The 16,565-nt window shown below is 37.5% G+C and overlaps 1 protein-coding gene across 3 annotated transcripts in view; it reads right to left on the reverse strand.

Moving 5' to 3' along the window:
- cita (citron rho-interacting serine/threonine kinase a) overlaps nt 1–16,565 on the reverse strand; it is a 138,704-nt gene that overhangs the window by 53,432 nt on the left and 68,707 nt on the right. For all 3 annotated transcript variants that reach the window (XM_079608028.1, XM_079608029.1, XM_079608030.1), the window contains exons 18-25: nt 14,753–14,878; nt 13,853–13,948; nt 12,629–12,745; nt 10,979–11,088; nt 8,651–8,825; nt 7,831–8,028; nt 5,208–5,261; nt 3,463–3,660 (exon numbers count right to left, since the gene is read on the reverse strand). In XM_079608028.1, coding sequence (XP_079464154.1) covers nt 3,463–3,660; nt 5,208–5,261; nt 7,831–8,028; nt 8,651–8,825; nt 10,979–11,088; nt 12,629–12,745; nt 13,853–13,948; nt 14,753–14,878 — 1,074 coding nt within the window. The remainder of the gene's footprint in view (nt 1–3,462; nt 3,661–5,207; nt 5,262–7,830; nt 8,029–8,650; nt 8,826–10,978; nt 11,089–12,628; nt 12,746–13,852; nt 13,949–14,752; nt 14,879–16,565) is intronic.

The following is a 16,565-nucleotide window of genomic DNA, read 5'->3' on the forward strand; positions in this document are numbered from 1 at the left end:
TACTGCATGTTTGTTGTTCCCGTGAGTGATTGATTAAGTAGTAAGTTATCTGTTTTACATTTTATGCTGTTCGAACTTTAATAGTCTGTGTATTCTGGCACTGTCATCTGCGAAATGTACTAGTTCGACTAGTAATTGGAATAATTATATTTCCGAGTCCATGTAAAGTCAAATTGATACTAGTTTGATACTGTTCAGTTGTTTATGACCTGCAGTATAATTCAGATATGTAAGCTAAATTTTTTATGCTATATATTTAGATTCTAAATACTTGAATACACTTTACCAAAGTAATGCTAACCTATGGTTTACAGATATTACCTAATATTTAACATTTAGCCTAATAACCTGATTTACTATTACTTCTGTTTTCTATAGTGACTATTCTTTATGCTATCTGTAATACTGTTTACTAGCAAATTTATATTGTATTTTGTTTTCTCTGTTCATTGTAGACCACACATACCCACAGGTAAATGCCTGTAACACTTCATACATGCAGAAATAATCCAAATAATCCAAATAAAACCCTTCTGCTGGGACACTCTCTCTCGCTCCAGTTTCTCTAACCGGAAACTCCCAACACCATTTCTACTAGTGCTTAACCGAACCCTTTGAGCGTCCCATACGCTCGTATACTACAGTTAAATCAGATCAGTGACACGCCTCCTCTTCCCCATATGGCATAGTTGGTAGTGTTGTTATAACCAGTCAACTGAACCAACAATCTTTTCACAAATCTGACAAAACCTTATCAAACTGTCAAAATCCATCAACATTCCGTGCATGAGCTACTTTCTGACATTCTAACTGAAAGTGGGTGAATATCAAAATACATGATATAAACATTTTTTTAAACCACTTACAAGTGTTATGTTGACAACACTATTGAAACAATTACTTTTTATTACAACTGTACATGAATAAATAGGCCATTTGGCCCTGGACTAATAGGGTATTCTATTTGTCCATTCTATTGCCTCTATTCTATTTTGAAGACTTGTGTTGGCTGCACAAGTCTAATTTAAGGCTCTCATAAATAAATAGTATGGGTATATTATACATTTTCTGAGTCATCAGAGTGCCTTGAGAATTGAAGTTGTTGAGTTTTGTGTCCGTGGTGTTCTTTCATGCCACAGGGATAAAAGAAAGCATACAGTTTAGGCGGAAATTGTTAAAAAATGTGTGTTATTTCTGGTTTAAAGAAGTCATGTGACCTCTGTGTTTGTCAGACAGATTCAGTACTGGGCTTAAATGAAAGCCTAAAAGGTCCCCTTTCCAACGATACCAAGCACCATATTATAGAATATTGACAATATCCCTAGCATGAGACTAAACCAGATATACACCAGATTTCAAAAACAGAATTTATCTTAGGGGGTTAGTAACTTCATATGCTGAAAAAAGTGATTTCGCTACCACCCCTGCACTGCTATCGTGATTTTTCTAGAACTGGGGGTGTATACCTTGCCAAAAAACAATGATAGCATTTGTCCCCCCGATGATACCGATCAACCCCTCTGGCTCATGGACTAATATACAGTGTGTGTGTTTATTTATCGAAAACTTTCCAGGGCCTTGATTTTTCTTCTTCTTTAGATTCACAAACTTTCAAGGACCCGTGGGAAGCCAGCGTATTATTCCCAAGCATATGACATTTTATTTATTGCGTGAGATTACAAAACTCCCTCCTCCAGTCAATAAATCTCCATCCGAATGCATGAGTTTTATCACGGAGGAGCCATGCTAGACGTCCACATGAGAAACATTTACCGTCCGAATAGGTCTATGTGGAGTTATTAATCTGCTTTAACACACACCATGTGTAAGTTCATAAGTCGACAGCATTGCTGAGTATTTTCTGCTTAAAACTGCAGTGAACCAAAGACAGTCTCAAAAACACGGTTTGAAATCGCTGGCGTTTCTGACGTCACACACTACCTTGACCAATCAGATCAACGTGTGATCGTCAACCAGTGGATCTCTGAGTGAGTGAGTGAGTGGAGGCGGGGCTCATTTGCATATTCATAGAACCGCGCATACTAAATGAGGCAAGGGTGTCGAGTTACATTCAAGATATTTTAAGGCATGAATACATTTTTTCAAGGAAAAAACACTTAAATATGTCTTTTTGGTGAGTTTTAAGGGATAATATTATTGACTACAGGGGGACTTTAATAGCTTTATGGAACAACTTTTTTGTCCTTATTGATTTTGGTCCCCTGGCTATGTACAATAATGGCGTGTGTGAAGAACTTAGGTGTATTATTTGACAAAGAACTCAAATTTGATAAGCAAATTAATAATCTTGTTAAATACTGCTTTTTTTATCTTAGACTTTTATCCAAGATAAAAAGAGCTTTCTTTCTTTTAATGACCTTGAGAAAGTCATTCACGCCTTTATCTTTTGACGACTCGATTATTGTAATTCTCTCTACACAGGAGTTGAATTAATCACAGGAGCCAGACAGCGTTGGCGCGTCTGCAGACAGTCCAAAATGCGCTAGGCTAGCGACAGGTACAAGAAAGCGTGAGCACATTACTTTGATTTTGTATTCACTCCAATGGTTGCCGATCCATTTCCGTATAGAATATAAACTTTTAATGTTTTTGTTTTTTTAAATCTTTAAATGGTTTGGCACCAACAAATCTTGATTCCTTAGTGAAACGTTATACATCTAATAGATCCTTGAGGTCCTCCGATCAGTCACTTTTAACGATTCCAAGATCTAGATTAAAACTTAGGGGTGACCGCGCCTTCTCGATCGCTGCCCCGAAACTTTGGAATTTGTTACCCGTTCACATCAGATTGGCTCAGACTATTTTGAGTTTTAAATCATTGTGTACACACACACTCAATTTCTCTGTTGTTTATGTATTTTTTTTATATTATATATATATTTTTTTTTATCTTTGGAAAGCATAATGGGCAACTGCAGTTGTAATGAATTGTGCTATAAAAAATAAAAAAAGGTGCATGTATTTCAACAGATGGAAAGTGGATTTAGATGAATTAAAACAGACCACAAAGAGATGTGACTCCATCTTGGTGATCTAAGATGAGTTTTAAGAGATAAAATTATGGACTACAGCGGACTAGATAAAGGACGCTGTATTCTGCTCCCAGGCCATTAGATGGCGATGAAACACTATAGATTAGAATGAACACGTAATACGCATGTGCATGACGTCGTTTTTGTTGTTTACATGGACACCGTTTTCAAAAACTTGCACTTTAAAAACAATTTTCAAAAGTTTGTGTTGTCAGGCCCCCAAAACGCTGTTGTTGTGTAAATGAACGGACAAAGCGCTAAAAAGTTTTACATTTTTAGTTGAAAACGGTGTCGTGTAAACAGCCCCAAACACACTTGACTCCACTTTCAAGGAACCTTGAGTGCGAACACATATGGAGATGGAGTGTGTGTGTGTGTGTGTGTGTGTGTGTGTGCGCAGATAAAGCACCTGCTTCTGGTTGTTGAGGTGCATCTCTCGGTCGGCCACTTCTCTGCGCAGACGGTCCACATCTTGACTGAGCTGCAGTCTCTCCTCGCTCTCCAGCGTCAGCTCGTCCAGCTGTTTGGACAGGTAGAAGTTCTGCCGGTTCAGCTCGGCGTTCTCCTGGGTCAGCTGGGTCAGCTGCTCCTCCAGGTCTGTGATCACCTGCGACAGAGTAGTAGTATTTGAGTTCATTGCCACATCAGCATTACTGGCTATTACATGGCAGATATATATTAAACATTTAACAACATAATAATATCATAAGTATAACATAATTAAAAACAAACTTAGACAAACAAAAACAAAAAAAATTAATCTTTAAAGCTGCAGTGTGTGATGTTTAGCAGCATCTAGTGGTGATGTTGTGAATTGCACCAACAGAAGTTACGGTGGCCGACAGGAAGTGATATCGTCAACTGAGACAGCAGAGTGTAGCCAGTTAAGCAATGAGGTTTCTTTACAAAGATAAATTAATAAATTATATTAACTTTATTATTCAGTAAAACGATGTTATTGCGAATATTATTGCTACTTGTTCATTATTGTGTCAGTGTTTTATTCGCTGCTTTAGCTTTAGCCTCTTTACACACAGAACAAAGTGACGAAACGCGTTTGTCCGCTCAGGGCCACCGTAGAAACATGTGGATGTAAGCGGACCCGCGGTGTGTGTAGAGAAATGCTCATTCTAAGCTAATTAAAACATAACGGTTCATTATGTAACGTCTTTATACACCACTGAAAACATAGTTATGTTTATGATATTGCATTTCTGTCAACAGATCCTCCTAAATATCACACAGTGCACCTTTAAATGTACTTGTGCAAAAAAATTGCAAAATACATTCTGGATCCATAAATAAGTCCTAAAAAGTGTGTCCTGATAAAAAGCGCTCTCTCATAACATTAAAGATTGGGCAACACCGCTCAGTTTCTTCATCATCATCACTGACAACTAGGGTTGGGTATCGTTTTAATTTAAACGATTCAGATTTTGCTTATCGATTCCTAATTTCGATTCCAATAAGGCAAAAAAATAAATAATTTGACATCATTAACATTTGTTATTTGATTTAAATACTCTTAAATCAAGATGTATTTACTAGATGAGTAAAATGCCATATAAGATTATACAAAATGACCCCATTGGGAGATCATTTAGCTTTTTTTAAGCAACAACTCACTTCATTTTGATTAATTCCCCAGAAAACAAGACATAATTTTTGATGTCATTTTACTCATCTAGTAAACGCATCTTGATTTAACAATTTTTTGATATTTGGACTGGAAACAAGACAAAAATACTGAGTGAGAAACTGATTTTTTTGTGCAGTGCAATGAGTCTGATCATCCATCAAACTCATCAGAGTCGCTCGAGATTAATCACTGTTGGAGAGTTAGGAAGCCTTTAACTAGATTTAGAGGGTGGGGCGAGTGAATCTGCTGATCTGGGGTCTGTGATCAAGGATAAATGAGGCATCAGTGTGTATCGATTCTCCTGCAGTGTCACGGCCAAGAGAAGAAGATACCGGCTCCTCAGATCTCTGCTTTCTTCGGCTGTTTTAATCAATAGTTTCTCTCTGAGCGCTGCACCCGATCCCTGAGGATCCTCAAGCCAAATGGAGAGGTTGAAATCATGCTAGCAAAGCACAACACGCCGATGCTACACTGCTTTCATACCGCAGAGAACAGGGGATTGTGGGAAATCTTACCGAACAGCTGTCCCTCAGCGCGTCGAACTTGTGTTGGATCTCATCTCTGTGGGCCTGGAGGAGGAGGACACACACATGATCAGATGCTGTGTGTGTGTGTGGTACAAAGATGCAGTATCTGCTCAAATGCTATTATAAATGTTAGTCCATGTTAAAAAAAAAAAACATGCGTTCATGACTACTTAACACCTCTTTGACCTTTACAATTAAAAAATAAATGTGTGTGTGTATATACTAGGGGTGTAACGGTACATGTATTCGTACCGGACCGTTTCGGTACAGGACTTTCGGTACTGTGCACATGTGCACCGAATGCAATCTTTCACGTAAATTAGGCTAGTTTTGTGTGCGGAACATGCGTCAATTCCGAGTTTCCACACGAACATATTAAGTGTCGGAAGTCTCCGCGTTGCACTGATTAAATCTGATTAATCGTTTTTGTGATTCAAATACATGTAAAATATTACAATAACATCTGTCTTCCTGTGTGCGGAAATTTGTTTATGTTGCTGTGACAACGAAACGCTTGCAAGCGCGCCTGTGTTAAGAGCGCTGATGCACTCATCTGTGGACATTTCCAAATGCCTTTCTGTTAAAAGCGGGCTTTCCACACAAACAAACGTACATGTGTCATTAGTATGAGAAAAAAAAATTGGACTTTAACTCTCGGGTCCGGCTCGGACATAAATATTGCATAAATAAAGATCACCACATACACGGCACGCTCGCTTTAGCCCAGCCTCTCGCTAGCTAGCGTCACGGCCAATATTGGTTTGAGAGTATTTTATTTAGTGGAGAACTTTGCAGCAGTATTTTATTTCTTATTCTTTTTTTTATATATCTTTTTTATTTATTAGCCTAACGTTATATTTTATTAAAAAGTGTGTTTAAAAAAAGTGTAAACAAATTGTTAAAAAAAAGTTTATAATAAACAACCAGCAGTTTAATGTTTTGCATTTCTTTCCCTTACTGTACCGAAAATGAACCGAACCGTGACTTTAAAACCGAGGTACGTACCGAACCGTGATTTTTGCGTACCGTTACACCCCTAATATATAAATATATATATATATATTTTTTTTTTTATTGTCATTTTGAAGCTGATGAAGCTTATATATATAAATTAGTTTTTATTTTTATATTTTCTGCTTTCATTTTAGTTAATTGTGTTTTACTTTCAGTAACTTTGGATTGTTTCTATATTAGTTTCTGTTTAAAAAAAATAATTAGTTAATAAGTTATTTTAGTACTAAGTGTCAAGTTACTAAATGAAAATGAGAAATGTTCCCTTTTTTTCTCCCAATTAATGTTTTATTTTATTTCAAGTAACGAAAATGTTTTTTTTTTATGGTTTTATTTTTAGTTAACGACAATAACCCTGATGTGACCATTAATCGACATCAGAAAACACTGAACATGTGAATGTGTTGTTAAATTATTGAAATTGTTATTCACTCAAAAATGGAAATTCTGTCATTAATTACCTCATATCTTCATTTGTGTTCTGAAGAAAAGCGAAGGTCTTACGGGTTTGGAACGACATGAGGTTGAGTGATTAATGACAGAAGTGTTATTTTAGGGTGAACTGACTGAAGACTAAAATTTTATTATTTTTCTTTATTCATTTTCCTAATAGTTTCCTCATGTATTTTGTGAAGTCACAGTGCTGTGCATGTGTACTGAGCAGAGATGATCTACTGATGATGATTCTACAGTTGGTATATTCTCTACAAGGAAATGAAGGTTGCATATGTACCACGGATGTTTACACCGAGGAAGAGTTTCTTAATATGGAAAGTGGATTGTTCCATGTGTAAGCATGAGGTATACGGTCCATTTTAAACATAAGCAACATGTTTTTCTACTTTACACCGTGTCCTAACTACACGCGGCGCGCGATAAAATGCGTCTTCTCCATGTTACTCAGAGTTGTTGTGCTAACCAGCCGCGACGGCGACACGCGACGATTCTACTTTAGAAACGGTTTCTATTTTTATGTGACGTCGCGCTGGAACAACAAACACAAAGTGTGGCACTGATAATCTCAGGCGCTGTTTATGTGCTTTATTTAATGTTAAAAGCGTGTCATGTGACTTTGAATATCATTTAGTGCTCCAGCTTTGAGCTGTAAAAGCAACACTGGATAATTCTCCTCAGATCTTGAGATTAAACATGGAAACAAGAACGTTCAAACTGTGAACAAACAAGTGTATTCTTTGACAGATAGTTTTAGTAACTCAGTAGCCTATGTATTTAATAATGTTTAAATGTGTAATATTTGTGAATGTGATTATGTATCCATTGTCTTGCGAGTGCACACGCCCACGCGCTGTTCTGATTGGCTGTACACTCACAGCGAGACTCCCCCACACACTGTTCTGATTGGCTGTGGGATTTGATAGATTTGTACGCATCTCGCAGTCGCATCTAGTGTGGACAGATACATTATTTGTCGCTGGAATCTTATCGCATCGGGTCTGGTTAGGACTCACGGTGTAACAGGGAAAAGCTTGATTTTCAAGTCTGCACTAACCCGTTAAACCCTCAGCGGTGCTTCACATAACTATTAGCCTAAAGGGCGTTCAGAAGCGTGAGTGAATGCGTGTGATGTGTGTGTGGTCACCCTGAGCGCAGTGATCTCCTCCTCGGCCTCGGCTGTGGTCTCCTCCAGCTCGGTCTTGGCCTGCTGTAACTGGCTCTCCAGCGCGTGTCTCGCGGCCTGAAGACTGCAGATCTGAGACTCTCTCTCCTGCAGAGACAGCGTGAGCTCCGTCACCTGACGCTTGATCTCCAGCTTCTGCTCCTCGTGCTCCAGACCCATCTGAAACACACACACATTTGTTATGCTATACTCGTAATGGTTTTTATACTGTACAAACGGTATATTCTTTCCCCCTACACTAACCCAACCCCTAAACCTACCCATCACACACACACACACACACACAGACACAGACACTAAACCAACCTCGAAACCTACCATCACAGAAAAATTCTGCGCATTAATTATTATAATGAGGAATATTGTGACGTGTTCGTTCCCGGAAGAAACTCAAGACTACAATGGAGGCGTTTCAGGCGTTCAGAAACACTTTTCATGCTCAAACAGCAACATTAATCACACTAAAGAAAGATGAACATGGAGAAAAGCATAAGGTCCTCTTTAAGTGTCTGTTAAAGGGCTCATCGGATGCAAAATTCACTTTTATATGGTGTTTATATATAAATGTGTCTTTGCAGTGTGGACACAACCACCATACAACGGAAAAAATCATCAACTCACTTCTCTTTTTTTTTATCCTCAAAAAGTCTAAACGCTCAATAATCAAGCCGTTCGGATCTTCAGAGCAATGTGATGTCATATTGCTCATGCTCCGCCCACGACCGCTGACGGACTGTCCCGTATTAGCATATTTCCCGTATTATCCCATACATCCGCTCACCTCTCTCAGTCGGGTCTCCAGCTCCTGAATACGGCTCTTCCGGCTCTGCTCCTGTTGGCTCATCTTCTCCAGATGCTCCTCCAGTTTGGCGTTCTGGGCTTCTAGTTTTCCCGCCTGAGACTCCAGGTAAAACTTCTGCTGCCGCAGCTCTGAGATCATCTCCTCCTGAGCTTTCCTGGGGAACACACCAGCACACACACACACTGTGGTTTACAGGCGGGTCTCTGCACATGATTTTTGTGTTTACATCTTTTAATGTGGTATTAATGATCAAACGATCATTTGTAATTACACTTTTTTTTTTTTTAATGCAAACAAATAAAATACATCCTAACAAATATGCATGAAAAAAAGACAGTGGTAATAATAATAACATTTTTTTTTTATAAATTAGAAGAAAATTGATTAGATTTCTCCTTTAATAAACTCATTTCAGAAACATCATTGCTGCTTCTCCTGGGAGGTGTTTCTCAAAACAACCAAATTGTTTTTATCCGGCTAAACTGCAAAACGTCAAATATTGCAATTCCTCCGTCACCCATTAAATCTAAAACACTTGATTTAAGCGTCAAATCAAAGTTTGTAATGATGTGATTCGACTCGTAGCTGGATGATTTGATTTTATAAAGTCCCCCTGTGTAGAAAACCCACAATAATATTGACCCGCGTTCTGTTTTCTATAATGTGACGTGCACGTTTGAAATGACATAATTCTATCGAACCCTGGTGGATTTGTGTCATCTAAAGTGAATGTGAAACCAAACCGCGCTAGTTTGGCTTGGCAACATGAGATGTATACTAGAGATGGGCCGATCACCGATCAAATATTAAAATAACAACGACCAAAATCCTTATCTGCCGATTGTCGATTCACAGAATGGCAGAGGAATGGGAATCTTTTATCTATAATCTAGCAGTTTGCACCATTTGTAGAAATTAAACTACCGGTAATGAGGTGGCAAGAATTGTTTTTTTCTGGAACAACCAATTATGCAAAACACCCCAAAACCAGTAGGTTGTTTATCAGACAGAAATTCATGAAAGAACTTTTGTAAGTCAAATTTAAGAGCGTTTTAAGACATTTTAAGATCATAAAGATTGACATTTAAGTCCTACACGACGCATTAACCAGCTAATAACAAATAAAATTAGCATCAATATGCACTTTTTGTTTACATAAGCATTAAAATAATAACATAAATTATGGCTAGATTTTAAAAGAGTGTCTTGCAACATGTTATCTACTAACATGTACAAGTGCAAATAAAGTTTTCACAAAAAAGGTTTTATAAAAAGATAAACCCCATATTTCAGCCTTTAAATACATTTTTTATAAAAAGAATGAGTCAAAAAAAGATAAATTACTGACATTTACAATGCGCATTAGCTTATCTTTTATTATTAATAGTCTATTAATAGATTATTATTAATTAATCTATTAATAGATTTTCCCGTGGCGTCTGTCGTTGCTATGCAACCATGCACTGCGCTCTCCACGACGGCAAAGAAGTTTTAGTGGCTTTTGCATAATTCTGAAGTTGATATTTCTTCATCTTGCTGTGCCCGGAAAAAATGGCCGCATCGCTTTTATAATCAGCCGCTTGCCGCACGCCTACATTTGAAATAACGAACTTGAGCGCGCAAAAGACGCGATATGTGAACGGCCCCTTGGCGAGCTCCCTCCAGTCAGGCTCGCGAGCGCCGTGTTGGAGACCCTGCTCTACAGCGCCGCGGTGTAGGCTACGACTACTTTTTTGCTACTTTGTAATGACTTTCTGCGGCCAGCGTTTCTGGAAATGAACAAGGGTAAAACCTTTTTTAGACCTGACTAAAGAAATGCAAGACCTCGGATGAAAATCCGTTCAAAGATGCCTAATCATGTTAGCGGTGTTAAAATGCCGATGGTGGCTTCCACCTCGAGGGGTTTCAGCACGACTTACATTGCAAATGGCTCATTTTTGTCAGACACTTCAAAAAACTTCCAGACGGGAGAAGGAGAACTCATGTTGCCACTGGCAAGCTCCGGTCTGCTGTTGTGTGCCAGTGCGCCGCGCATGCAGGTGGAAAAAAGTCGCGCGAGAAATTTACGCCACGTGATCGGCTTTTTTGATCGGCGCTTTTGGGGTTCGCCCAATCGGAGCATCACTAATGTATACAGTGACGTGAGATCCGGCTCTGTGGCGGCTCTCTGGCCTGTGGAAAGGCAAACCGGTTCTTAGAAGGCTCGTCAGTCGAACCAACTCTGAACTGGCAATAGCTCTGGCTCTGAGCTAGCACCCGGTTCCTGCCGGTGGGAAAGGGGTCTGACGTCACGTTTGCGGCTCTTACATGTTCTTCTGTGTGTAAATGCTGCTGTTGGCCGCCAGTTTGTTGGCCTCGGAGAGCTCAGCGATCCGCTGCTCCAGACTCTTCATCTTGTTGTCCATGGCGTTGATGGTCTGTAGAGAAACACGCACAAAACAGCATGAGGACACAGATGTTCGTTGTTTGAGGAATATGACACGTTGTACACAAACACTAAGCATTGAAAATATGATTTTCAAGCAAAAAAAATTGTATTCATGTTTTATTTTTATAGAGCGAGAATAAAAGTCTGGCAATTAAACTATTAAAAAAAAGAAAAAGGTCATTAAAGGAACACAATAATTTTTTTTATTAAAGGTTATGTAATCTATAAACTACCTTTCAAAAGTTTGGGGTCGGTAAGATTATTTCATGTTTTTGAAAGTCTCTCCTGCTCATCAAACTGCATTTATTTGATCAAAAATATAGTAAAATTGTGAAATATTATTCCAATGTATATCAGCAGTTCTCTATGTGAATATATAGTAAAGTGCTGAATGTTCAGCATCATTACTCCAGTCTTCAGTGTCACATGATCCTTCAGAAATCAGTATAATATGATGATCTGATGCTCACAGGTTTTTTTTAATGTTATGGCTGCTAATGATAAACTCTTCATAGGACAGACTTTTATTTGTTAGATGGTGTTCTACTTGCAGTTTCACACGGTGAGCATGTGAGTCTGAGATCAGCCATAAGATAGGAGACGCTAATCTAGTTAGCTAAAGTCTAACGGGTTAACTGGATGAAGGGCTGAACGGCTTGAAAATGAGAAGAGCAAATCTCATCCCAAATATCATGATACATTTATAAATTCTATTTCGTATTATGATAAATCAAGTACTTATGCAGCTTATGAAAACCTTTTCACAATATTCTAATTTTGAATTTGGGGTTCATAATCATAAGCCATAATCATCACAATTATAACAAATAAAGGCTTGAAATATCTCACTTTGCATGTAATGAGTCTATATAATATATTAGTTTCACCTTTTAAGCTGAATTACTGAAATAAATGAACTTTTGCTCCATATTCTCATTTTTCCAGTTTCACCTGTATAACAATTTTAATATAATGTACATTTAATTTAATGTTTAAAATCAATAGGGATGCACGATATATCGGCCACCATATCGGTATCGGTCAAAATGTTGATATCGGTGCATCCCTAAAATTAAACATGTCAACTCATCATTAACACATTTATTTATTACCCATAAAACTTTTTAGGCCTGTCATGATTATTAACTAATCGTCTGGTCGTGGTTATTTGAGATAACCAGTTAAAATTTCAAATCACATTTTGCCATCAATATAAGAGAAATTTAAGTGCTTGAAATGCCACCAAAAGCACAATATTGTGTCTCTTTTTCCGGTGAAAGAATAAAGAATATTAAAAAAAACACTTGAATATATGAATATTTGTGGGTTTAATCAGACTGTATTATATTATATTATAAATAATTATATAAATATGAATATTGCAGCATTACGGTAAACCATAATTTGTAGTATTGTTTAATAATCATCAGCACAACATTCCTGATGTGACAGGCTTCAGTCTTGAACTGGATTGAGCACAAGTGAACTCTGAACTCCTGATGAGCTTCAGAGGAAGACGAGACACTCACTGCTTTCTGCTCACTGATGAGTTTGCCTTTCTCACGCGCCTCTTCCTCGTGTTGAGCTCGCTTCTCCTCCAGAGAGTCTTTATCAGCCAGATCTGCCTTCATCTGCGCCTCCAGAACCTGCACACACACCACCGTCAGCACCGCGGATCGGCAGGCTCACTCAGACACCAATACCAGCTCTGATGGACTTTGAATTGATCAAATGAGAAGAAATGGATTTGAAACTGATTTGGCAATGACACCCAATGTGAACATCTTAACACTTTTAAAATAGGGAAGTTTAGTGCTCAGGCACTAAAGTAAAACAAAAAAGTAAAACCGGAATAAAAAAATTAATCATGATTTTTCAGAAAGAAATCTTGACGTGATATTTAGCCGTATCGCCCACCGCTAGTCACTGACAGCAGAACACAGTAGCGACGCATCGGTCATGCTCCTCTTTCATTAACAGAACGACTGGCACACATTATTCTGGCTGTCATTAGCTTCATTTCTATAGCGTTTTATACAATACATATTGTTTCAAAGCAGCTTCACAATAATAAACGGAAAAATAACAGAATCAATGACGCAAACTTCATCAATTATGATGCTGTAAAGCAGCTCTAAAGAGACATGTGTCATTATTCCAGGGTTCACACACACACACACACATGAACTTTAGGACTTTTAAAGCACTACTTTTTAAGTTTTCAAGGACTAAAATCAGAGATTGCATTTATCAAACAATATCTTTATTATCTTTCAAATAATAAAATAAAAAAATAGAACTAATAAAGCAAAATGGCACAAATAAAGTGCAGCACATTGAACAAAGATATCGCTTCCCATATTGAAACTATGAATTTATGATTGACCTGAAGAATAAAAGCTGTATCATATACTTGTATATTTATGAGCAATATCACACTCATAGCAATGTGAAGTGTCTCTATATCTTTATCAGACGGGCAGCAGCTTTACATTTTGTGCAAAAAATTTGTATCGATAAAATGAAACACTAATTTCACATATCTCGTCTTTCAATAATTCAAGCACTTTAAGCACCTTTTCATAAATATGGCTGTTTTCAAGGGTTTTCCAGGACTTAAATTTCAGAAAGTCAAAGTCAAGTACTTTAAGCACGTTTCCGAACCCTGATGAAATAAGAGACGAGCTCAACCCAGCTAGAAGCCGCTCTACAGAAGACAATAGTGTGTTTATTCATCTCAGTTCAAACTTTACCTTGATTTTGTCCTCGTAGAGCCGCTCTTTCTGCACCAGATGAGCTTCCATCCTCTGCGCCGTCGCCTGCGTGTCCCGCAAGTTTTCCTCCAGCTCCTAAACACACACACACACAGCGTCAGGTAACACACACACACACACAGCGATGTTTTAAAACCCCATTAGCAGCAGAAGTGAGGAACTGGACTTGCTTTGAGAAGCCGTGTGCTGGTGGACGGGACGGCCTGAAGGTGTGTGTGTTCCTCATGGAGAGGTGAAGAGGTGTGTGTGTGTGGCAGCAGATGGGACATCTTGTTAGTGTGAGTGTGAGTGTGCTGTTGTTATATGCTAATCTGCAGGAACCTCACATGCACTAGGATGACGGTGCAAAGACAACACAGCAAAAAATGCTTTTCTTACTCAGTATTTTTGTCTTGTTTCCAGTCCAAATATCAAAAAATTCTTAAATCAAGATGCATTTACTTGATGAGTAAAATGCCATAAGATATTAAGTCTTGTTTTCTGGGGTAATAAATCAAAATTGAGTGAGTTGTTGCTTAAAAAAAAGCAAAACTATCTGCCAATGAGGATAATGCCTATGCCTAATCTACCATGAAAAATAATGCTAATTCAAACAGAAACAATATTATTTTTCTTACTCCATTGGCAGATAATTTTGGATAATCTTATGGTATTTTACTTCTTTAGTAAATGCATCTTGATTTAAGAATATTTAGAGGTTTGGACTGGAAACTAGACAAAAACACTGAGTGAGAAAAGCATTTTTTTGCAGTGAAACGTGAACAGAGACGTGTGTGTGTGTGTGTGTGTATGTGTGTGTGTTTGTGTGTGTGTGTGGTCAGCTGGTTAAGGAGGCGTGTCCGTGGTTTAATCTTTGCTAGTCTGATCCGTCTCTCTCACCAGTATCTTCTCGGCCATCTGTTGGATCTGTTGGGATTTGGTCTGGATGTCGTCCTTCAGTTTATTCTCTCGACGCTCCACCATCTCCAGACGCTTCACTTGGTTTTCCAAAGTCTTTCTGCCCTCCTGACAGTAAGGAAGTAATGACTTAACACTTATTAGAGGTTCAGGAATCACAGAAAAATTGTCTAATTCATATTACACGCCAAAATCACCAGAAAGAAATCATATTTCGTATAAAGAAACTTTTTAAAAAAAAACATTTAACCCCCAAAGTATCATCATTACTGTAATTCAAATATGTATTAGAGCAAAATACACCATGAGAGTATACACTACTGCTCAAAAGTATTTTTATGAAAGAATTTAATATTTTTACTCATGAAGGAAGTGACAGTAAAGATTTTTTTTTTTTTTTACTTTCTATTCATCAAACAATTCTGGAAAAAAAATTCAACATTGATATCAAATGTTTCATGAGCATCAGATCATCATATTACACTGATTTCTGAAGGATCATGTGACACTGAAGACTGGAGTAATGATGCTGAACATTCACAGGAATAAATTACACTTTACTGTATATTCTCATAGAAAATAGAAATTTTAAAATATAATAATATTTCACATTTTCACTGTATTTTAGATCAAATAAATGCAGCTTTGATGAGCAGAAGAGAACACAATAAACGTGTGCATATCGAAATAAAAAGTGTGCAGTATTTTATAATATAATGCAATAAAATACTGTATTAAAGTATGAGCTCTAATAATAATAATCATTTGTAACACTTTACAATAAGGTTCATTAGTTAACATTAGTTAATGCATTAACTAACATAACTTACCATGAGCAATACATGTGTTACTGTATTTATTAATCATTGTTAATGTTAGTTAATAAAAATACAGTCATGTTCATGTTAGTTCACAGTGCGTTAACTAATGTTAACAAGATTTTAATAAAGTATTAGTAAAAGTTGAGATTAACATTAACAAAGATTAATAAATGCGGTATAAGTGCAGTTCATTATTAGTTCATGTTAACTAATGAACCTTATTGTAAAGTATTACCTAATCATTACTGAGAATATGACAATTACTTAAACTGACAATTAAAACATCCAGATTTATTACATCAATAAATTGTTTTAGTAAATGTGGCTAATTGTCATGCAAGTCAATAAACCAATTTTGACACCACTTTACAAAAAGGTCCCGTTAGTTAACATTAACTAACAATGAGCAACGCATGTGATCAGACATTTGTCCAGTGTGAGATCCAGAATCAGCTGATAACGCTGTCACTCGCTTCTCAGATGCTTTAACTCTCTCTTCTATCAGTCCCACAATGCACCAGCAGCCTTGTCAAGGCTTAATATTCATGATCTGTTAGTATAGTATATCTGAGTAAGCGTTAGTGGCTACGTTCACATGCATGACTTGTTTCAATCGGACTGACTTCATTCCATTTGATGAATCTGAATGAGTGTCGACATGAACGCTGAACATGATCGGGTTGATGTGTGTGTCTATAGGTCACCAGCTTCAAATCAGAGTTGATTTTTTGACATGCACGAATATACAGAGTTTCCCGCCGTTTGCGCATAATAATTATTCTCATACATTAGTTCTTTATTTGTTTTAAACAGCAGACTTAATATTTATCCATTTCTGGTCATAATTGACCGTTCGCAAAGACCCGCCCCCCTTAGTTACTGTCGCTATGTCCGACAAACTACGCCGCTCTAACACACACACCATGTTCTCACGCAGTGAAAAACACATCGCGGAGCAGAGAGGACACTGACAA

The sequence above is a fragment of the Phoxinus phoxinus genome (assembly GCF_949152265.1).
Source record: "Phoxinus phoxinus genome assembly, chromosome: 3".
NCBI classification, from domain to species: Eukaryota; Metazoa; Chordata; class Actinopteri; order Cypriniformes; family Leuciscidae; genus Phoxinus; species Phoxinus phoxinus.